The sequence below is a fragment of the Ceratotherium simum genome, chromosome 32 (assembly GCF_057802395.1).
Source record: "Ceratotherium simum simum isolate JZ-2026a chromosome 32, ASM5780239v1, whole genome shotgun sequence".
NCBI classification, from domain to species: Eukaryota; Metazoa; Chordata; class Mammalia; order Perissodactyla; family Rhinocerotidae; genus Ceratotherium; species Ceratotherium simum.
In genome coordinates this window covers 6268188-6291998 of record NC_141931.1, presented here as the reverse complement: position 1 = coordinate 6291998, position 23811 = coordinate 6268188, and the positions used below count along the sequence as shown (strand labels likewise).

Here is a 23811-nt window from a genome sequence, read left to right as displayed (position 1 = left end):
TCTATATTTTGTTGCTTTTGTTTTGGCCAGCTAGATAGATGATCAGCTGAACACTCTGTTGAAGGAGTTCCAGCTCACAGAGGAGAACACCAGGCTCCGATACCTCACCTGTTCTCTTATTGAAGACATAGCGGGGGCATATTTTCCAGACTGTACAGTCAGACCCTTTGGCTCTTCGGTGAACAGTTTTGGGAAATTAGGATGTGATTTGGACATGTTTTTGGATCTAGATGAAATTGGAAAATTCAGCGCTCACAAGGTAATTATATTTCTTTAGATCACTAAAGTTGAGATGTTAGAAAAATAAAGGAAGGAAATCTTTGGACTTAATAAAATTATAACCGTTGATTTCTGAACTTAGTAAACAACACGGTTAAAGAATATGGTCTATTTGATATTGATTCTTCAGAATTGTAGTGTTTCTTTGTATTGGTCTGATATGTGATGATCATTTTCTGTGAATATTCTGTACATATGTGGTAAAAAACATATGTGTTCTTTTCAGGAGTTCAGAAGTTTTTCAGTTAGGCCAAGGTTACTTATTGTGTCATTCAAATGATCTGTATCTTAACTAATTTTCTTATCTGTGTGATCTAGTTATTGAAACAGTTTAAGATCTCATGATTTTTGGTTTTGTTAATTTCTCCTTAGAATTGTTTTGATTTTTGTTTTATTCAAAGGCTATGTTAGCTACACATAGCTATATAGTTATATGATTATTATATCTTCTAATTGAGTTGTTCATTTATATTAAATTATGTCCTTCATCTCTATAAATGCCTTTTCCTTAAATTCTGTTTTTTTGTTAAGATGGTCGCTTGTTATTTGCCTCACATATCATCTTCTATATCTGTATTTTCAGCCTGTATGTATGTTGTTATATTTTGGGTATATCTCTTATAAATAGCAGATCACTGATTTTTATGCTTTTACTCCACTCTATGAGTCTTTGAGTTCAATGTATTTATTATTACTGATAATTTTTGTATTCATTTCTACTGTCTTATTTTTTGTTTCCTATTTACTATGCTTTTTCTTTGCTTTTCATTCCCTTCCTTTCCTCCTGTTGGGTTAATGCTTTCTCTATTCCTACCTTTCTTCCCCTCCCTTTTTCCCTCTTACAGTTTAGAAATTTTGTATTCCATTTATATTCTTATTGACATGCATGTCTAACAGAGTAAAGTTAGTCAGGATCTCTGCCATCCTCCCAAACACTATAAGGGATGCTTTAATTTAATTACAACTTGGAAAAGTCTTCTGTGATTTTATAAAATGTTGGGTTTTTATGACTTTTTTTTTATGTATTTCAAACTAATAATCATCTCTAGGTGGATGTCCAGTTGATACTTCAAACTTAACATGTTGAAAACAAAACTTACCTTCATCTTCTTGCAAATATTTTTTATAAGTTTTTCTGAAAGTTCTTATGTATGTTTCACATGTCAGTGACATTCTAGCCTTCCTGGCATTTGCTGTCTTTTTTAGTTGTTTCTAAGTATTGTTTGTGTGTCTATGCCTTCATTTACCTCCTGAAAGCTATAGTCACGCAGTCCCTTATAAACTCTCACTTAGATTATTATAACAACATCCTGCTTTCCACTTATTCTTTGTGTCATGCCTTGGTATTCCAACCTTTAGTCTGTGCTTGAGTTATCTTAAAACACAGGTTGGCTCTTTCCACAAACTTAGAATGGTTCTTCTCTTTAGCGTAGTATTGAAATGATCTGTCTCTTAATTAATTTTGATAATCATTTCTCATTATGTATCTTCACACACACAGTTTTTCAATCACATCATTTAATTACCAAATTATATGGGACTTTAGAATATGAATAATGACTAAACAATTGTTCTGTCCCTTCAATGAAGAGGGCTCTTGCCCTCCATTTCGCGACCGTCATTGCTGAGCAGCTTTCAAGGGCTAGTTCTGACTCCACGTTCTTGAAACCATACATGACTTTTTTCCTCCTCTCTAGTCAAAATTAGTTAGTTCTTTTTTTGTAGGATCTTGTTCATATTTCTGTCTGTCTCCAAATTCCTTCTATGTTATGGTTACTTAGTAGTTGATATGTGTCTTACTATATCATAAGCTTGGGCAGGGCAGGAACCGTGTCTCTTCATTTTCTTATCCCACGTAGTGCCTGGCATACTTAATATACTCAATATACACTTACTGAATTGAAACTGGCCAAGGAATACAAAACACAGCAGAATGAAATGGATCAGTCTTATTAAGACTAATGTGTACTTGAAATTGTATTAAATCCCTAGCAGGGACACTTAAATTGTGTTAGACTACTTTTATATTAAATAAAAGACTTCGCTGCATAGTCAAGGAGCATAATAATGTGTTGTAATGGTTAAAACCTGGGCTCTGGTGCCAAACTGCACAATAGTAATTCTTCTACTTACTAGCTGTGTGATCCTGGGTAAGTTATTTACCTTCTCTGTGCCTCAGTTTTCCAAGCTGTAAAATTGGGATAGTGCAATAACGCCTATCTCACAGAGTATTCAAGAGGATTGATGGAGCTAAGACCTGAGCAACACTTAGGACAGTGCTTAGCACGTCAGTGCTCACATACTGATCACCATCAGCAGCAACAATAATATTATTAATTATTTTATTATTGTACAAGTAGGAAACACAAATTTTTTTTGTTGGAAGCAGAGAGAGGCGTTGAAAACTTTCGGTTGGGTCTTAGCTTTATAAAATATAGAGGTTTTAGAAAGAAATAATTTAAAAGACAGTGTTCCAGTCTCACTAAACAATCTGATATTATTTTGTATGTAGGGTTAACTCATGCAGGGTTGTTATAAACGTATACTTTGAAATATATACTTGTTTAAGATTATAATAGCTTTGCTAATAGAAATCTTAAAAATGAAATATAATGAAAAGTGAAAGCACTTAAATTCATCGCATTCATAAAGCAGCATCTTTGACTACTTTGTGCAGTTGTGAACTCTCCTCTTACCTCCTCGTACTTCGTGTGTCTCTTGGCGCTCCCCCTTTGCTTATAGTTCTCTGTGGACTTGTTCTACTCCTCAGCCCACATCGAGGGCAGTTAGGAAGAGTGTATTAGATGCTTGTAATGTCTATAAGCACTTGTAATGTCCACAGGCACTAAACAGATGATTTGCTAATGAATAAATAAAACTTATTTACTTACTAAAACTGTAAATTTTCATAAAATTTTTAATGTGAAAGATGCTTACATGTGAAATGTGTCACCTAACTCATCACAAAGATAATTTTATCACAGAATCTTAAGCTAAAATCTGCCTTGGTCTTTTCTTCCATTTTCTAATAGGCTTCTATATCTGAGAGGATTTAGGTAACAGAAGTAAAAATTGGTGGCTAAGTCCTATTTTCTAATCTAAATTGTTGCTGTAGGCAAGGTGCTTAACTTCTGTTTTGTCTTTATTAGATACTGGCGTAATACCAGAGTGATTAGGAAGAACATGCAATAATATTTAAAAATTTATCTAAAACTAAGTAGTGCTGTAAGGAATAGCAAAATTAATAAGAAATGTTTATTGATTTGGCTGTCTATGAAGAATTTTTCTAATCTTTATCTGATGGAGGAGAGTAATTTTTTGGAGGATCTTACCGTTGCTCATAATAGCTGTATTTTTCGTTATCTGTATCTTCCGTAATCGCAGTGTTTTATTTCTGTGCAGACTCCATTTGTCTGGTTACTCTATGTGGTTCTTGATCTCTTGCTTCTTATGTCAGCCAGATTAGACCAGGTTGTTCTTTGGTAATAAACAGCTCCCACTCTCAGTGGCTTCACGCCTCACTGTTCATCTCTTCCCAGGGCTGTGTGGCCAAAGCAGGCCGGCAGGGGCACCGCAGAGATTGTGTCTTTCAGGCACCCAGGCTGACCACGGTTTCATTGTCTGTGCTTCTTCCAGCACTGAAGCAGTGGAAAGGCAACGTGGAGAACTGAGCGCTGGCTCTCCAGGCTTCTGCCTGGAAGTGAGGCATGCAGCGTCTGCTCACGTTTCATTGGCTAAAGCAAGTCACGTGACTGTGCTTAAGCTCAGAGGAGCAGGAAGGCAATATCCTACTAAGTGTCAGAAAAGTGATGCAGAGTATTTGGTGAATGGCTCTAACAACTCGCACATTCCTGTTCATAGTTCACAGTTTCTCCAATTTCCTGGCTCTAATTTCATTACTCAGATCTATTTTTCTCTAGTGTCATCTTCACTTCTGTTACCTCAGTGATTTTATTCTTCTCACATTCGTGATATTTAATTTTTAAAAGATCTCATCATCTCCTCCTGAGTGTTTCTAACCCTTCCTTTGCATCTGAGTCCAACATTACTGCTCCGCATCTGTTCCGATGCTACTCGTATTGCGTTTCTTTTGGCATCCTGAGATTATTTGACCCCAAAGAAGTCTTTCTTCTGGTCCTGCTTAATCTTGATAGATGTTTCTCTTTGCTTTTCCGTTAAAGAGCTACATACTTTATTTATTAGTTGCTCTTGTTTGAGTTCCTCCTTCCTGTATAAATTGGTGTGTGTTTGTATTTTAAAGTAGAACGGACTAGGGAAACAAAAGTTATAAAGATATTATAATAAAGGGGCTAAGCTAGATTTTAGAAATTTTGATGTTTTTAAATGAAATCCATATTTTATTCCCTTCAGTATAAAAGTTTCCTAGTAAATAGAAATTTGGCTAGATGACAGAAATCTCTAGAGAAAATATTTATTTGCGGGGATTGTTTGTATGCATGTCATATTTGTATATTTTTTTAATCTATTTTTTTCTGATTTAAAGTAGTAGTTACAAAAATGTGTAATATCTCTGATGGGTCCATCACCTCCAGAAATAACTATTGTGACTGGTTTAATGTATTTTATTCTAGATTTTATCCTTTGCATATAGAAATGCTTTTTTTTTTAACAAAAAAATCTTTATAGATTATAACTTAATCTATACAGATTATAACTTGGTTTTTTTTCCAGTTAATAGTGTCTTGGCAATTCAATCTACTGCATCCTATTCAGTGGCTGCAGAATATTCCATGGAATGAATGTACCATAATTTACTTAACCAGTCCTTTATTTCTTAGACAATTACAGTGATATCTCTTTTTTCCTCTTTTATTGCCAACTATATTAGGTAATATTCTTTGGTTGTACATAACAGAAACCAACTCAAACTAGCTCAAACAAACAGAAAAAAGAAGTAGAGGGAACATCATAAAAGCCAGGGTCAGGAATGTGGACGAGTCTTAGAAAAGGCCTAGAACTAGGATGTGTAAACTATCAGGAACCTGTGAAGGGTTCTGTTTCTCTCCACATATTTGCTTTGTCTTTCTTTCTGCCCTTCACTCCCCTCTCCACACTCCCCATTGATTTTCTTTATGTTTTCATCCTTGTCATATAGAATGTGGTGCCCCAAAGCTTCTGAGTTATGTATTTCAGCCACGTGGTTGCTTCTCAACCTCAGTTCCAATTCCTAGTAGAGATCTCTGGATGAATGAATGGTGCAGTCCTACAGTGCTTAGCTCAGCTGCCCATGTCTGGTCCACCCAGCTGGGAGGAAGGGCATGGATTTCCATGATAAACATTGTTGGGGCCTGACTCCTTTTAGTAGGAATGAGTTGTGGATAAGGGGGCGGTTGAGAGCAGGGAGCCTTATTAAGCTAGTTAGAGCGCCTACAAGGTGTCTGCCACACAAATAATGCTGTGGTGAGGGAACAGCTTTGTAAATCGGCTCATTTATGGACGTATTCCTGTGGGATAATTTCTTAGAATTTTAATAGCTGGTCAAAGTATTACACATTTAAAGTTTCAGTAGAAACTGAAGTTGTCCAAAAAGTATGTCAAAGTTTATACTCCCACTGACAGTATACACGTATTTCCCTACACCCTCCGAGGCTGGTCCTGTCAGCCCTTTAGTCTTTGCCAGACTGGTAAATGAAAAATCTCATTGCTGTGTTAATTTCTTCTTTAATTTCTGTAGAAAATAAGAACATCTTTTACTGTTTCTTAGCCATTTTTATTTCTTCTATTAATTTCTTGTTCAAGTCTTTTTTGCCCATTTTTAGAATTAGGTAGGTTTTCCTCCCTTTCATTTGTACAGACCCATCATAAATTAGGCTAATTAGCCCTTTATGTGACATATGTCTTATTGTCTTACTTTGTCTTTTATCTAGTAGTGAATATATGCTTTGCTTGAAGATGTTTTTAATTTTTATGCAATCATATTTCTTTTTTTGTGTTTTCTGGAATTTTGTGTCGTGCTTAGAGAATCCTTTACTACTGTAAGATTGTAAAAGCATTCACCCACTGTCTTCTAGTACTTTACTGATAGAACTTTTTACATTTAAGTCTTTGATCCGTGTTGAATTTACTTTGGTTTTGGGACTAATGTAGGGTTCTAGTTTATTTTTTAGTGGCCACTTGACTCATTCATTAATAGTAATTTTCCCCCAGTAATTTACAGAGTTCATGTTATTAAATATTAAATTACTGTGTATAGTTAAGTGTGTGTATACTGTCTATTTTCCACTGTCTGATCTATCTGATCTTCTATTTGATCTGCTGTTCTTGTGCATGTAACTACTGTCGGTTTATAGCATCTATTAAAAGTAATGGCTAACTAGGAAAGGGCTAGTGTATGTTCACTGAATTTACAGAGGCAGTGGTTCTACATATAATATTACTTTATGGTATATAATATACTATGGTATATAAGTTAATTATAAAAAGCCAATGATCTTTCAAGTTAGCACTTTATATTCTAGAGAAACAAAAGTCAACTAAATACTTTTTAAGTCCGCTCTTAGTTGTGATTGCATGAAGAATCTGTGTGTGTGTGTGTGTTTTGCCAGAAATGACTTAAAGCATCCTTTTAGAAAAGTTTAAGAAATTCCTTTTTATAAAAGGCTCCTATTTACTAATATTTTTATTATTCAGACCTCAGGAAATTTTCTGATGGAATTCCAAGTGAAAAATGTTCCTTCAGAAAGAATTGCAACTCAGAAGATCCTGTCTGTGATAGGAGAGTGCCTTGACCACTTTGGCCCTGGCTGTGTGGGTGTACAGAAAATATTGAATGCTCGGTGTCCGCTTGTAAGATTCTCACACCAGGCCTCTGGATTTCAGTGTGATTTGACTACCAACAACAGGTATGATCTCTTGATTTTGTCATCTTAAATGTGAATATTATGGGTGTTACCATAGTTTTTCTTGTACAGACATAGTGGCTTTGGACTCAGACATGCTTTAATAATAATTTTTCAAAAACTTGAATACATGAATTGGAAAGTAGGAAATCCTTTCTCTTATACTATATGAATCTGTTGGGTTTTTTTGGTGTTCCTAAATAAAATGTTAGGATATTGTGTTAAAATGTTAACATACCTAGCCAACATCATTTTCTGAGAAGAACTGTATTTCATTGTTCTTACTTATGTAGCCTGATAACAACATGAAAGTACCCATAGTATTTAGTCTTCTATATATAGTCTTCTTAAGTATTCTTAGAAAATAAAGTAGCAACTTGAGTTTGACCTCTGAATTGCCTACACATACAGTCAACTTTGTGTCTTAAACAAATGTGGTGTTTGCTTAGGTCAGAAAGTGGTCTAAGCAGCTTAAGACTGCCTAGTCTTTCTTCAGCGTATTTTCATTTTATTATCCTAGCAACCTGTTTGCTTAAAAAAATGGGGTGAGAGAGTGTCAGCCCAGTGCCATAGTGGTTGAGTTCACACGCTCTGCTTTGGTGGCCCAGGGTTCTTAGGTTTGGATCCCAGGCGTGGACCTACACACCGCTTGTCAAGTCATGCTGTGGCGGTGACCCACATACAAAAAATAGAGGAAGATTTACAGAGACGCTAGCTCAGGAACAATCTTCCTCAAGCAAAAAGAGGAAGATTGGCAATAGAGGTTAGCTCAGGGCCAGTCTTCCTCACTAAAAAAAAAAAAAAAAAACAAAAAATGGGGTGAGAATGACAAGTTTTTTCAAACTCTGGTTACTCTTCTTTAGTTCTCAATGGGGAAACTCAGTTGAGAAGTTTATTTCTTAACTCTAGTATTCTCATTATATGCATTTGATTTTACTATATCGTCTGTTAGATAATCATAACTAAAAATAGATTCAGAAATTCCACTGTAGAGCAGTTTTGATTAAACTCAGGTGTTCACTAACAAGTAAATGCTAAGCACTTCTGACTTTCTCTCAAGTAGCCATGCAGTAAAACATACACTGCATTTTCTATCATTATTACATTTTCTTTATAGTATGTAAAATAGAACAAAATGACATTTTTCTTTGTCTATAATGTTGTTATTTTCATTGTCTTATTGGGACAGGTTTTTAAAAATTTGTTTTAATATGCTTCAAGTTTTTATACTCTTGCATTGTTTATAGAAGGAACAGTTTGCACTATTTGCTATTTATTTTTCAGCTTAATTTAGCTTAATTTGCATATATAAAATAATCACTGTGAATTTCTAATTTGTCATTTTTTCTATTTTCTTTAAATTCAGGAAGTAAATGCCATGGTGGTGCTTTATAGACAGTTTGAAGTAGATACTGTTAAATGATTTTGTGCCCTCTGTTGGTCCTTTGAGAAATTACGAGACATGTTTTGATCAGTAGGAGCTTAATTTTAAAGTATTTCTGATTAATAATTCTTTGCATTATAACATTATGACTAGGAAACTTATTGAAGATAGACTCTGAAGTTTGATTTCTTAGTGGACACTTTATCTTTGGGGATTTGGTTTTTATAAGTATTAGACTTAAGTAATAAAGAATACATATAAGTCATTAGGAACTTTGATTTAAAAATTCTCAGTTTTAGAATACATTGTGATTGTCAACATTTAAAAGAATGTTTTAATTGTACTTAGTGTATTTGATATTCAACTATTCACATTAAATTTTATGTTGGAAATACATAATGCTTTTGATTATCTAATTGTATTCTGAATACATTCAGATAGAGATATAGTAAAATATTTAGATATGCCTCACGTATATGTTTTATTCTACTCTGGGATCATAATTTGAGAGTTTGAAAATTCTTTTTTTTCTCTTTTGAAGGATTGCCTTGAAAAGTTCTGAACTGCTTTACATATATGGTGCCCTGGACTCACGCGTGAGAGCCTTGGTATTCAGTATCCGATGCTGGGCTCGAGCACATTCGCTAACAAGCAGTATTCCTGGTGCTTGGATTACAAATTTCTCCCTTACAATCATGGTCATCTTTTTCCTCCAGAGGAGATCACCCCCTATTCTTCCAACACTAGACTACCTAAAAACCCTAGCGGGTAAGACTGGAAGCAGTCTCTCTTCTCTTTCTGATGCTTTGAATGAATGTAATTACCGTGTTATCAAAGCCATGTGTATTTGTTTATTAGTCATATAATTTGTCTTCTGCATTTTTAAAGGCTTGCGAATCTAAAATTTAAGTGCTTTTTATTTTTTTAATGCCCACTAGGGGTCATGAGAGCAGAAGATTTGTGAAGCCGAGGCCTTTAGAATTTTTTGAGAGTTCTGTCTCATTTGTGTCAGTTGGCAAGGTTGTTTACAACTATCACAAGACAGTTGGAGCCTCTTCCTTAGCTGACCAAGCTTGGAATGACCTTGAAAAAGGACACATCCCAGATACAGCTTTTGATTGAATCACAGCTTTAGAGATGGCTTTCCAAATCTGAACCTATTTTCAGATTTCTGTTAGAGATGCTAAAAACTGTTTTATGATGTTTTGAGATCCTAAATGTGTTTTTTAGTTAAAAGTTTATAAGTAATCTTAGATGAATTATTTTAAAATTAGTATACTAGCCAATTTACATTATAAATAAATTGAAATTTTCATAGATGCTAGAGGAGATACTAAAGTATTACAATCCTAAATTCTAAAAGGAGGATAGTTCAAGGGTACACTCAAAATGTGGATACACTCTGTCTTCTTTCTACCCATCCTAAATATTTCTGCCAGATAATTCTCTTAAAGTATATCCTTGAATCTTTCCTGTTTACAATAACCTTAAAAAGGATTTTATTTCCTACAGAATAAACCTTAAACAGTTTACTTAGCTTGGTGTTTCAGACCTTCGCCTGTCTAGCCACCTCTTCTCCCACTGTTTCTCTTCATGTGTTCCCACAGTCCAGCCAATACTGTGATTACTCTCATTACATTTCGTCTTATCTCCTTTGTTCACACTATTTCTCTCCCTGGAATGTGCCTTCTCTTCTCTAATTCTCTCTTCTGTGCCACTTTCCCATATTATACAAATTAGAAGTAATCTCTTCTTCCCTGTGAACACTCTAAGTGTTGGTGTAGCTTGAAATTGAGCTTTAAAAAAAGCTCAGAGTGGGGGCCAGCCCTGTGGTGTGGTGGTTGAATTCAGTGCGCTCCACTTCAGTGGCCCGGGGTTCGCAGATTTAGATCTCAGGCGTGGACCTACACCACTTGTCAAGCCATGCTGTGGTGGTGACCCACATACAAAGTAGAAGAAGATGGGCACAGATGTTAGCTCAGGGCTAATCTTCCTCAAGCAAATAAAAAAAGAGGAAGATTGGCAACAGATGTTAGCTCCGGGCAATCTTCCTCAGGAAAAGAAAAAAAAAGCTCAGAGTGCTAGGTTAATGGCAAGTAGGAAGTTTTCAGGGAGGTAGAGTGGTGGTCATGTATCTCCCTTTTGAGGATGAAATAAAGGGCAACATCCATGCCTGTGGTCATCTTATCATTTGGTGTCATTCATTCACTAAATATTAGTTGGTTAATACTATGTGTCAGGTGTTATTTTTGGTGCAGTGGGGATATGGGTGTTCTCAGGCAACTCATAATCTAGTAGAGAGGTGAGACACACATGAACAGAAAATACGGGTAGGTCGCCACCTTATAGCACTTCCTGTTCAACCCCTGCCGTGTGCCCTGATGCTTAATACTACTCTCATAGAAACCATTTTGAGGAAAAATCATGGAACTTTTGGAGTTCAGAAGCTAAGAAAGAGTAGAAGCTGTAAAAAGGAAGAAGAATCGAGGCAAGTTTCTGTCAGGGGCAGACTACCCCGACCGTCTTGTTTGCTCTCTTCCAGTCCTAGAAGTGCTGCCACTCGGGCCTGGGAAAGTTTAGGCTGCCTTCTCTCCTTGCCTCCATCTGCTTCCCACCAATCCATTCTTAACAGAGGGATTTTCAAAAATTCATACCTGATTGTATTATTCTCTCCCTTGAAAGCCTTCAGTAACTTCCTAGTATCTTTTTTAAAATTTCTACTAGTTATTTTAGAAAAAGAATATGATGTATGGACAAGCTGAAAATGACATGTTGAGTTTTTATTCCAAATCTATTTTAAAACAAATTTAAATTTGTTCCCATCTTATGGCATCAAAGCAGACAAAACTAGTTTTGGAATTCTTTAATCTTCTACTTAAAAATCCCAAATTGATTGTTTAAAATTTTTTGCGTTAGTTTTTAAACATGGCAAGAGATATTTTCAGGCTGTTTTTTTGCAATTGCTTCTCCATGCATAGCACATTATAGATGTGAATTGCCAATAAATGCGAAGCAGATTTGATATGATTGTTGCTACTTTTTTATCTTTGGTTTTTTAAGTTCTGGCGATATCTTGAATTTGCTATAACAGAATTTTTCATAGATGAATGTCTGTCAAGGATGTGGTGAAGATTATTTTGAGGAAAATTTATCAAAATATGTTTTTCCTACTCATTTATATATTTTTCAAAATCCGTGTTTTTTGTTTTTTGTTTTTTTTTTGTGAGGAAGATCAGCCCTCAGCTAACATCCATGCCAGTCCTCCTCTTTTTGCTGAGGAAGACTGGCCCTGGGCTAACATCTGTGCCTATTTTCCTCCACTTTGTATGGGATGCTGCCGCAGCATGGCCTGACAAGTGGTGCATCGGTGTACCCCGGGATCTGAACCCAGGCTGCCAGCAGCGCCGCATGCACACTTAACAGCTACGCCACGGGGCCGGCCCCCAAAATCCATGTTTTTTATACTAGCTAATGTTAACCAGCGGTCCCATATTGATGTATATTCAATAGAATATGGCTAAGAATAAAAACAGTGTTCAACTGTGAAGCAATCAAAACCATCTTGGGTCTCTGTGATTAATCAGTTGAATGGCTTGAGTCTAGCGTATGATCATTTCGTTTTTTTCTAAGCTGCGCCTCTCATTTGATATTCAAATAGAGGCTATCAATTTGTTTTTAAAAAATAATATTTCATTTATTTGCTTGCTTGTTTGTTTACGAATAGAAGGCGGCATGAATTTCTGGAACAGCTTCCAGCATGTCTAGGACTTTGTAAATCACTGTTTGGAATCTAGCATAGGTTAAAGTCCAAACTTTTTTGTGTTGTATTTAGGGCCCTTTATGATCTTCCTTTTCCTCCTCTTCTCCTACGTTCATTCCTGTGTGCGATCAGGAGCTTCAGCACTCTGAACTCCTTGCTAATCCTCAGAGATTTTGTACTTTTTCATGTCTCTGTGCCTTTGCCTGCACAATGGCCTTCTCCTCCCTACCTCCTCTTTTTACATGGAGAACCTCTTCAAGATTAAGCCAGGGAAGAGAGAAGACCACCCCAGTCCAAGATCTCGTTTGTTCGGTCTTTCCCAGCTGTCCCCCTTCCTCCCAGGAGGTGGTGCTCTGTTGGCGTCAGGCACCTGGTGCACACCTGTGCTGGAACACGTTCGATTGTTGTGGTTCCCTTATCTGCCTGCCTTGGCCCAGTGTTTCTAGGGCAGGCTGTCTTTGGTTCGTCTCTGCATCTTCCCTTCCTGGCGTGGTATTGGGTCCACAGTAGAAGCTCAGTAAATAGGTTGCAGATAATTGAGGGAACATTTCAAAGTTGAGGGTTGTTTGTACTGAGCATGGTGGCAACTTTCATATGTTCGTTACTCTTGAATTTCTGTTTCTTTGTGTTTTCTCATAATCGCCACTGCTTTTCCCCATGTGTCTCTTATTTTCCTGTGTTTTCCATCCTCTTTTGGCTCTGCCACCTTTGTTATATTTACTTCTGTGCTTAGTGCTTTTATATAGCATTTTCCTCTTATAAACAGTTTGATTGGAGCTTTTTTGCTTAAGATCCCTGTTCTTCCTTTGATGAATTAAAGGTTTGAGGAAGAAACAACTGGGTAGCATCTTTAGCAATTTTGATGCAGAGACTTCAGCATGGAAGAGAGCTTTAATTGTTATCTCTGTGTGACCCAGTACCAATCTATTGAGCGTTAACTCCATGCCAGGCACTTGGCTAAACAATTTTATGCATCGTCTTATTCAATCCTCCCAGCAAACCTTATGAGGCAGTATTTCTATTTTCATTTTGTAGGTGAGGAACCTGAGGCTTTAAGAGATTATCTAAATTTCCTAGGTCACATAGAATAGGCTGAAGCCCGAATTCAAACCCACGCACTTTTCAGAGCTTATACTTCTTTTTTTTAGCTGAAATATAATACACATAGAAAGAAGTGTGTGTATATATATCAATTTTCACGGACTGAACACTTCCATGTGACCGCCACCCAGATTGAATCAAGCACCCTTGAGGTGCCAGCTGTGCTCCCTTCCAGGCACTGTGTAACTTCCCCCACCCCTGACCTCTTCTAACAGCATAAATTAATTTTACCTATTTATGTCTCTTATATCATATGGTATGTATTCTTTTGCCTTTGCCTTTTTCCCTCTGGACATTATGTTTAGGAGATTCATTCATATTGTTAGTGTATTTGTGGACCATTCATTTCCATTGCTCTGTAGTATTCTGTTATGTGAATATACCAGAAAATTTTTTTAAATTCTCTTTTTGATGGGCATTTGAGTAATTTGTAGTTTGGGACTATTACAAGTAGTGCTAGTATGACCATTATAACATTTCTTTCTTTCTTTCTTTCTTTCTTTTTTTTTTTTTTGCTGAGGAAGATTCACCCTGAGCTAACATCTGTGCCAGTCTTCCTCTATTTGGTATGTGGGTCACCGCCACAGCATGGCTGCTGATGAGTGGTGTAGTTCCGTACCCGGGAACCGAACCCGGGCCACCAAAGCGGAGTGTGCCGAACTTAACCACTAGGCCATGGGGCTGGCCCCTCTAACACATTTCTTCTGTTGAACACAAGTACTCATTTCTGTCAAGGAGTGGAATTTATAAGTCTTAGGATTTGGGTATGTTCAGCTTTAGTAGACACTGCCAAACAGTTTTCCAGAGTGTAACCCTCCCCAGGCCTTATCTACAAGTTCTAGTTGCTGTACGTCTTTGCCAACACCTGGTATCATCTTTTTTATGGTAGCTGTGCTAAATGCATGTGTAGTGGCATCATGGTGTGTTTTTTCTTTTCCCAAATGGCTAATGAAGTTGAGCACCTTTTCAAATATTTATTAGCCATTTGGGTATTTCTTGTGAAGTTTCTCTAAGTCTTTTGCCTATTTTTCTATTGCATTATCTGTCATTTTCTTATTCATTTGTAGGAATTCTTTATCCTGCATATGAGTCCTGTGTCACGTATTATGTGTGTATATGTATATCGTGTATCTCAGATATATGCACACTGTGGTTCCCTTTTCACTCTTTTAATGTTGTCTGATGAAAAGGACTGTGGTTTTTACAGTTCAGCTATCAAAGTTACAGATGCACATAGTTAGAGTAAAATATTCTACAAACTTTGTAACAGGAACTCACCCTCTGAGCCTGTGCCTTCTACTCCGTTTGCCTCTCCCCATAGGCAACCACTTTGAACTCTTTTAACTGATTGATCTGTTTGATGTTTTAAACCATATTTCCAAAATAAAATGCTTGAATTGCTGTTTCTTGGCTTTCAGGGTTAGGCACCATCTCTGACTTCCCTTTATGGAAGAGGAGGAATTAACTCTTTTCCTCCTGTAGCCCCCACCACACACACAGCTTTTCCATCCCTCATATTCTGCATATAGCTATAGCATAATTTTGGTATGCACTCTTCACACTATTATGTCTATGTAAATGCTATTCATATCTGATCCATGGAGTAAACTAAAATTGATTTCCTTTTCTGCATGACTTCTTATTTTTTTGGAGCTAATAGTTTTTAATACTACTTATTTTCTTGTTTGCTTAGTTTTTTATGTACTTTACGTTAATTAAATCTCAAACTTGCTACTGGTTGTCTAAATAAATCTTTTCTTAAAATAGTCAGAAGCATCAAATATTCTATTAATTAATTTTTCTTGACCTAGCCTCTTTTTTTCCAAATAGTTTTTCATTTTTTTTTCTTTTTTTTTTTTTTTGCTGAGGAAGATTTGCCCTGAGCTAACATCTGTTGCCAATCTTCCTCTTTTTTTTGGGGGCTTGTGGAAGATTAGCCCTGAGTTAACATCTGTGCCAGTCTTCCTCCACTGTGTATGTGGGGTGCCGCCACAGCATGGCTGGACAAGTGGGGTAGGTCCGTGCCTGGGAAATGAACCTGCGAACCCAGGCCGCTGAAGCGGAGCACACCGAACTCAACCACTAGGCTGCAGGGCTGGCCCCTCATTTTGTTTTTTTAGTCTCATGTTAGAGGCCTTCCTGAGTTGTCTGATCATCTTTGAATTTCTGCTCATGTTTGAGTTAGAAACTGAAAAGCTAATTTGAATCTCTGAGTTTAGGTGGGCTTGTTGACTGTGATGTTCCTTGCATGGTAATCTGGCGGGGTGCTTTGTTGGGAGGAACTTTAGATGTCACTATCTGGGTCATTCCTCTTGGGCTATTCAGATTCCTCAGAAATGACTCTGAATTTTTTTTTTTTCCTGCAAGAAAAGGCCTGGCTACTCGCATGCAGAAACTTTGGCACTTGCTAGTGCTTGTAGAACAGCTTTCCCACCCTCAGCTGTGTCTTGTATCTCCCAGTCTAGTGGGCATTTCTTTTACCTTCTCCAAAGTAAACCTCAAGTTTTCCGTGTGAGAGGAGGAGATCTAGGGGAGTCTGCTTCTTGAACCGTCAAGCTTCCAGTCTTGGCTCTTTCCGTCAGACCTGGCGCTTCCAGCTCCTGAGCCACCGGGAGCTCTGCCTTGTGTATCTGGTTTCCTCTTGGCTTCTTTCCTGCTGGGTTAGGAGTCAGTGTTTTCAGATCTCCTACATCATTGCTACTTGTTCATCTGTTCTTCAACTTAAAAAATTTTTGGTCGCTCTTATCTCTTCTGTTCTCCATCTTTAAGATTTTATATCATTTTGCTGTCGTTTCGGTGGTCATTTAAAATGTCATTTGCTGTCATTTCATAAGTGTATGAGCACCCCCCTCCAAATATTGAAGCGTTAGCCTGCACTAATTAAAGCAGAAGCACCTGTTGGCTTCTCCCATTTAATTCCTGTTGAGCCATGGCGTACTGGAAAGTTGGGACCTGTTAATAGGTATAGTGGAAGCTGAATATAGTTAGTTATATAACTTTTTGCTATTCAAGTTGAGTTCCAGTAAACTCTTCTTATAAAAGTAGGACATTATAAAGGATTTGTTACCAAAGGAAAAAAATAATAAACCTTCATATGAACTTCGTGCCTGTTGTTATGTCCCTTATTCAGATGCCTGTCAACTTCAAGTGGTTTATTAGACATGCATGTGGCTGGCACAGTTGGATTTTGGCTCTTTTGACCAGAAAGATTAACCTAAATAATCATACAACCCATAAATCTGATTGTCTATACTGCAGCCCCTAGTAATCCATATACCAACTATTGCCAGCTGTGCTCTCTGTAACAAATTATGAGTCATTGGAGTATGGTATTAGTTCCCTGAAAAATGTGAGTGAAGTTTATTATTCTACATATGTCTGTGAGGACATTATTCAGTGAATTTCTTTGTCATGTGTTATCATGCTGAAAAATAATCCTTGAGAATCTAAAGCTTTCCAAAGGAAGTAAAAAAGTCAAATTTAGTAAATGCATAACTTTAATTTTTCATATAGTTTTTACGTTTATTTAAGGTGAAGAAAAATGTCATCGGGTTTCTATTATGAGTTAATTAAGTTGCATACATGGCTATTTTCCTCACAACTGAGCGAGTTTGTATTGACTTAGGGATTTTTGCCAGTGTTTCATACAAAACTTTTAAGAAGAAAGTGCCCCAGGGGTAAACAAAGAGTGATAGGGTACCGAATGTCTGAATAGGTTGAGAATTACTTTCCTAAGGCAGCACTATCCAATAGAACTTTCCGTGATGATGGAAGTATTCTGTATCCGTGTTGTATGTTATAGTAGCCGCTAGTTACCTGTGGCTGTTAGGCACTTGAAATATGGTTAGTGTAACTGAGGAACTGAATTTTTCATTTTAATGGCTACAGGTGGCTAGTGGCTATTATATATATATTTTTAAAATTATTTTATTGAGGTTATATTGGCTTATAACATGTAAATTTCAGGTGTACATTGGTCGATATCAGTTTCTATATAGACTGCATCGTGTTCACCACCAGTAGTCTAGTTTTTATCCGTCACCATACATATGTGCTCCACTACCCCTTTCGCCATCCCCCCACCCCTTCATCTCTGGTAACCACTGATCTGTTCTCCTTACCTATGTGTTTGTTTATCTTCCACATATGAGTGAGACCATACGGTGTTTGCCTTTCTCTGGCTTATTTCGCTTAGCATAATACCCTCAAGGTCTATCCATGCTGTTGCAAATGGCACGATTTTGTCTTTTTATGGCTGAGTAGTATTCCATTGTGTGTGTGTATATATATACACCACATCTTTATCCATCAGTGGGCTCTTGGGTTGCTTCCACGTCTTGGCTATTGTGAATAATGCTGTGATGAACATAGGGATGCATAAATCTCTTTGAATTGTTGATTTCATGTTCTTTAGATAAATACTCAGTAGTGGGATAGCTGGATCATGTGGTATTTGTATTTTTAATTTTTTGAGGAATCTATACTGTTTTCCATAGTGGCTGCGCCAGTTTGCATTCCCATCAGCAGTGTATGAGGGTTCTCTTTTCTCCACATCCTCTCCAACGGTTATTTCTTGTCTTGTTAATTATAGCCGTTCTGACAGGTGTAAGGTGATATCTCATTGTAGTTTTGATCTGCATTTCCCTAAAAACTAGTGATGTTGAGCATCTTCTCATGTGCCTGTTGGCCATCTGCATGTCTTCTTTGGAAAAATGTCTCTTCATGTCCTCTGCCCATTTTTTGATTGAGTTGTTCATTTTTTTCTTGTTGAGTTGTATGAGTTCTTTATATATTTTGGAAATTAACCCCTTGTTAGATATATGATTTGCAAATATTTTCTCCTACTTGATGGGTTGCCTTTTCGTTTTGTTGTTGGTTTCCTTTGCCTTGCAGAAGCTTTTTAGTCTGATGTAGTCCCATTTGTTTATTTTTTCTTTTGTTTCCTTTGCCTGAGTAGACATGGTATTCGAAAAGATACTGCTGAGACTGATGTCATAGGGTGTACTGCCTGTATTCTCCTCTAGGAATTTTATGCTTTCAGGTCTCACATTCAAGTCTTTAATCCATTTGGAGTTAATTTTTGTGTATGGTGTAAGGTAAGGGTCTACTTTCATTCTTTTGCATGTGGCTGTCCAGTTTTCCCAACACCATTTGTTGAAGAGGCTTTCCTTTCTCCATTGTATGTTCTTGGCTCCTTTGTCAAAGATTAGCTGTCCATAGATGTGTGGGTTTATTTCTGGGCTTTCAATTCTATTCTGTTGATCTGTATGTCTGTTTTTCTGCCAGTACCATGCTGTTTTGATTACTATAGCTTTGTAGTATATTTTGAAGTCAAGGATTGTGATACCTCCAGCTTTGTTCTTTTTTCTCAGTATTGCTTTGACTATTTGGGGTCTTTTGTTGTTCCATATAAATTTTATAGTGGCTATTATATTGTAGTAAAATATGTGGTGCCTATTATGGTGTAGATGTTGTCTGGGTGATAGTGATATAGAAAACGAGGGGAGAGAGAAAAGGAGGGCAAAGACTAGACAGCCAAGCTCTTTGTTAGGTGAATGCCTTAGAGATTTTGGAAAAACAAAGATGGCCCTATCTTAAATCAGAGTATAATTTTTTCCCTGTAAGTTTCTATACTTTCTGTTAAAAACTCTTTTAGAGAAGAGCAACAGTCATAGAGACAGTCTGTTTTTCATCACTGTACATTCCTAGAAATATTTCATTTTAATGTGGATCTCATTTTTCTACTGAAAATGCATTTCTGAAAATAAAAAGACATGGCAGCTAGAAGAGCATCAGTGTAATGTGACTGGCGCTGTGTCACAAAAAATGTAAATTGTTGATAATTTAAAATAGTAAAACATGTGCCCAGGCCCCATGAAAAATAGGTCTAAGTGGAACTATATATAAATTCTTCAGGGTACTGTAAGTTGTACAGTACAGCACATAAAATTTGCTGTTAAAACTAATATGTTAGAATCTGGAATAATTTTTGAGAAATTATGTCAGTAACCCAGGTCATAACAACAACAAAATAACCAAAACCCCAAAAAAAAGGGAGACAGAAGTTTGAAGGAACTTATCTCTTTCTAAATTTCTCTCTGGCAGTTGTAGATAAGTACTGAGAATCAAGTATCGGCGGTCATTCAGATTATTGGTTATGTGCCTGCTGTATGTTAGACACTCTTGTTGTGGCCTAGACTGGGAGGGAGAGACAATAATGAAAAAGACAGTGACCTCTGTAGTCCCAGATGGAGGAGGGGAGTGGACAGCCTGCATACAATCAAAACGCAGTCAGGTAGGTGCTAACGGAGCATGGAACAAGAAGGCTGGAGCACTGACCTGGAATTATGAAATGCTTAATCAAGGTGGCCATTGATTAGATTTTCAAAGAGTGGGAGTTGGCCTGCATATTGTGCAGTGGAAGGTAGATATAATAGGCAAGGGATTTCATGGTGGCTGTATGTTTATCAACACTTAGGGAAATGATTACCTCTAAAGATATAAATATTATTAGAAAAGGTGAATGCTTAAGTCCAGTGTGCTGTTAAATTTGTTGTACTGATTTCCAGTCAGTCTAGAGTATTGCATTTTAGAAATTACCTGAAGTTTTTCAAAACTCTTAGAGCATTCAGTTAGTATCATAGATGAATTGTTGAAAGTAAATGCGTAAAAAGGTGGTATGATTGGAAGTGGAGATCTACATTAAATCTTATTGATCAAAGATAGTGCCAAGATTTGAGTTGGGGAAAGATGGGAACTGTCTACATTCTCATTTATAACCAGTAAACTGATTACCTCAAAAGGTAGACCAGGAGGGCCTGCCCGGTGGCACAAGCGGTTAAGTGCGCGCGCTCCCCTGCGGCGGCCCGGGGTTCGCCGGTTCGGATCCCGGGCGCACACCCATGCACCGCTTGTTAAGCCATGGTGTGGCGGCGTCCCATATAAAGTAGAGAAGGATGGGCACGGATGTTAGCTGCATCTTCCACAGCAAAAAAGGGGAGGATTGGCATTGGATGTTAGTTCAGGGCTGGTTCCTCCTCACAATAAATAAAGAAGATAGACCAGGAATCATTGGGTTGTTGATAGATAATTTTAAAATGCTAAAGTAAATGTAATGTTAATTTCACTGTAGTATAATTAATCTCAAATCTTTTTTAATGGAGTTTTAAATCCTATTAGCCATAAGTATATCTATAACTAATAATAGGACACATTAATCTATAACTTTGATTTATTTAATTATAGATTTCTTTTCTGAAGTGGGCAATATCTTTGAAATATAATGTGAAATATTTTTAATTTCTGTTTATTTAAGATGCAGAAGATAAATGTATAATAGAAGGCCACAACTGTACATTTATTCGTGACTTGAATAGAATTAAACCTTCAGGAAACACAGAAACACTAGGTAGGTTTTCTTTTTCTTTGTTCCTTTTTGGATTGAAACAGACTTTCTTCTTATTTTCCTTGTTTTATTTTCTTGCAGAATTACTACTGAAAGAATTTTTTGAATATTTTGGAAATTTCGCTTTCAATAAAAATTCCATAAATATTCGACAGGTAAATAATGTTTAATGTTTGGTTATTAGGTATCTGGTCTTCTACTGTACTAATATTGGATTAGTTTAGTTTTCCAAGCGCTTTCACAGATGTGATCGCATTTGCGCTCTGCAGTAACGGATAGTCATAAGGAGATGGATGCCTGGAGGAGCTGTGTGACTGGGCTAAGATCAGTCGCCTAGAGATCTGGAAGAGCAAAGGCCAGCTCTCTCAGCATCCACCTTTGTCACCATGCCTCGGCACCTTTGTCATCACTTATTGCTAATACTGTATCCTTCACAACCTGGAATCGAGTCTGGAAAGTTTTCTGGAAAGCGTAATTTTACATACAGTTCTTTTAAAACTGGATTTGTGTTCCCACGGAAGAAATCAGATACATAGTCCCAAAGATAGATTTTAGTAATTCCCTCAACTTGATCCTTTACGATTAAATTTACTTAGGCAAGTGAATTTATGATTTTGGTTCATCTTAGTAGCTGGAATGATAGACATTTTTCTAAAAAAGAAAATCAGTCAGAGGAGAACCCTAGGCAAAGTTTGTTTACGAGTGAGGATCCTTGAGATTGCTCTCTGCGTTTATTCTGGTTTGCATTTGGGTCCTTGGTTACAGCCCTTATAAGATTGGCTTCATGTAACACATACTCATATATTCTTTCTTGTTTCTTCACCACTGCTTTGTTCATTCTTCCCTCTTATCCTGATTATAGAGTTTTTGTTAAAAAAGAGTGTGAGGAAGGGAGGGGGAGGGGACACAGTTTGGCATGCAATCTAGAAGAAAAAGGTCATGGAACATAGGAAGTTCTTGATCCTTTTTGTCCCCTTCCCCCAGGGCTCAGAGATGAGGACAGGCAGGACCCCTGCGGGGCAGTGGCATGAGAGGAGTGATAGGGAATGAACAGGGGCTGCTCACACTGGAGATCCTTGAGCATTGGTTTTGTAATACTGAATATTGTAATATGTGATATCATTTGAAAGAGGGAAAGCTTAGCTGAGCTAATAGATCACTGCTGTTCATATGACTCGTAGCTTTAGCTTTTCTTTTTATTTCTATGAGGTGTCTTAGGTGGCAGAGCCTTATTTAAGTTGGATCCTAGGAGTGTAATAGGAAACTTTTAGGGTTTTAAAATGAATAATGAATAATGCTTTGTTCCTTCTCTTCCTTTCTCATTTCATACTTGGGAAACATTAATTATTATATTTAATTTAAGGCTTCTAATTTTGTGTGCTTCTGTTTCCACTGCGTGTTGTGTATTTTTAGCAAGTCTTAAAAATACGTGTATTTTCATCTTATTTTCTGCCATTTTTCTTTTTCATTTTTTTTTCCTTCCCAGCTCTATCCTGTTAGGTAAAAGTTATGTTATTTTAAAAATACTTTTATTGGGTGACTTAGTCCAGATACCGCTCATTTGAGCAGTGACATCATCATCCATAGCTCATAAACCTAATTTATTTTTCTCTAAAGAATACTCATAAAACTACAATGGAAAAAAAAATCAGTCAGAAGTACACACACATATATACACAAATGCATAACATGCATACATACCCAGTTCCCTTAGGGAAGAAATTCTTTACTCTGTAAAGTTAATGCTGGTATTTTACGAGTTTTTGACATTTTATTAAGCCAAACTGTTTTTATATCTGAGTCCTCTGTATATTTATACATTTTTTTCTTCTTGGTAATAATCTGTAGGGAAGGGAACAAAACAAACCTGAATCTTCTCCACTGCACATTCAGAATCCTTTTGAAACTTCTCTCAACATCAGCAAAAATGTAAGTCAAAGCCAGCTGCAAAAATTTGTGGATCTGGCCAGAGAGAGTGCCTGGATCTTACAGCAGCAAGATCAAGATCGCCCTTCCCCCTCAAGTCATCAGCCCTGGGGGCTGGCCACCCTGCTGCTCCCTTCTGTGGCGAATAGTCTGTGTCTTGCCAAGAAGAAAAAGAAGAAGCCTGCAAGTGAAAGAATTAAAAACTTGTTGGAATCCATAAAAAGTAGCAGTGCGGAAAATTCCACAGACACCAATGGGAAAAGCACAGTTAGCACGCAGCCGTAATGGCTGCTCCTTTGCTTTAAGAACTGACTTTATCCTATAGAATGATCTTTGGACGACCTGGAAGATCTGGTATGAAACTTGCACAGGTCTCAACTTCACCTGATGTTTCTTTTCTTGGTCTTTTCCTTGGGCCCCTTTACCTGATCTGACGTCTCGAGACATTTTCAGTCTGATACCCAGTGGCACTTTATTAAAACGCGGCCACGAGGAACGGTGCAAGAAGATTACAAATTGATAAACTACACAAAGTGAATGGTAAAAATCAGTTTTAGAATCAAACCATTGTTGATATCCACATCAGTCCCTGGGTAGAATCATTTTAAAGGACTTCTAGGTATGTGCATATGTAGGCAGTAAATACAATAAAGCCTTGCAGTTTGGTAGTGCCCTTTAGTATGTATTTTTGTATTCTTTAAGCAGAGTGTTCTTATTCACGTATAAATTAAAACAGGTTGGTACTGATTTCCAAAAATGTTCTTATTTTTTAAAGATAGGAATGCAAACACTTCAGTTACCACATTCTGGATATTCTAAGCCAGATATATAAAAATATCGGTACATTGTATTTTAAAATATTATTTAGTTTTGTTGTTAGTGTCATCAAGTAGATTCTGACACCTTGTGACCCTGTGGACAGCAGAGCAGAACCCTGCGCATTCTCTCTGCTCCAGCCTCTCACCTTCCAGGGCTCTATCAGACAATGCTCTGCTGCTCTTCACAGGGTTTTCATGGCCACTTTTTTCAAAAGTGGGTGGCCAGGTCCTTCTTCCTAGTCTGTCTTAGTCTGGAAGCTCTGCTGACACCTGTCCAC

General features: G+C 37.1%; 1 protein-coding gene across 1 annotated transcript in view; it reads left to right on the top strand.

Annotated features, from left to right (window-relative positions):
• Nucleotides 1–23388, top strand: part of MTPAP (mitochondrial poly(A) polymerase) — a 31878-nt gene extending 8490 nt beyond the window's left edge. Inside the window, exons 4-9 of the mRNA XM_004425256.3 lie at nt 35–259; nt 6931–7142; nt 9065–9291; nt 20700–20792; nt 20871–20944; nt 22638–23388. Coding sequence (XP_004425313.1) covers nt 35–259; nt 6931–7142; nt 9065–9291; nt 20700–20792; nt 20871–20944; nt 22638–23000 — 1194 coding nt within the window. The 3' untranslated portion in view covers nt 23001–23388. The remainder of the gene's footprint in view (nt 1–34; nt 260–6930; nt 7143–9064; nt 9292–20699; nt 20793–20870; nt 20945–22637) is intronic.
• The last annotated feature ends 423 nt before the right edge of the window (nt 23389–23811 follow it).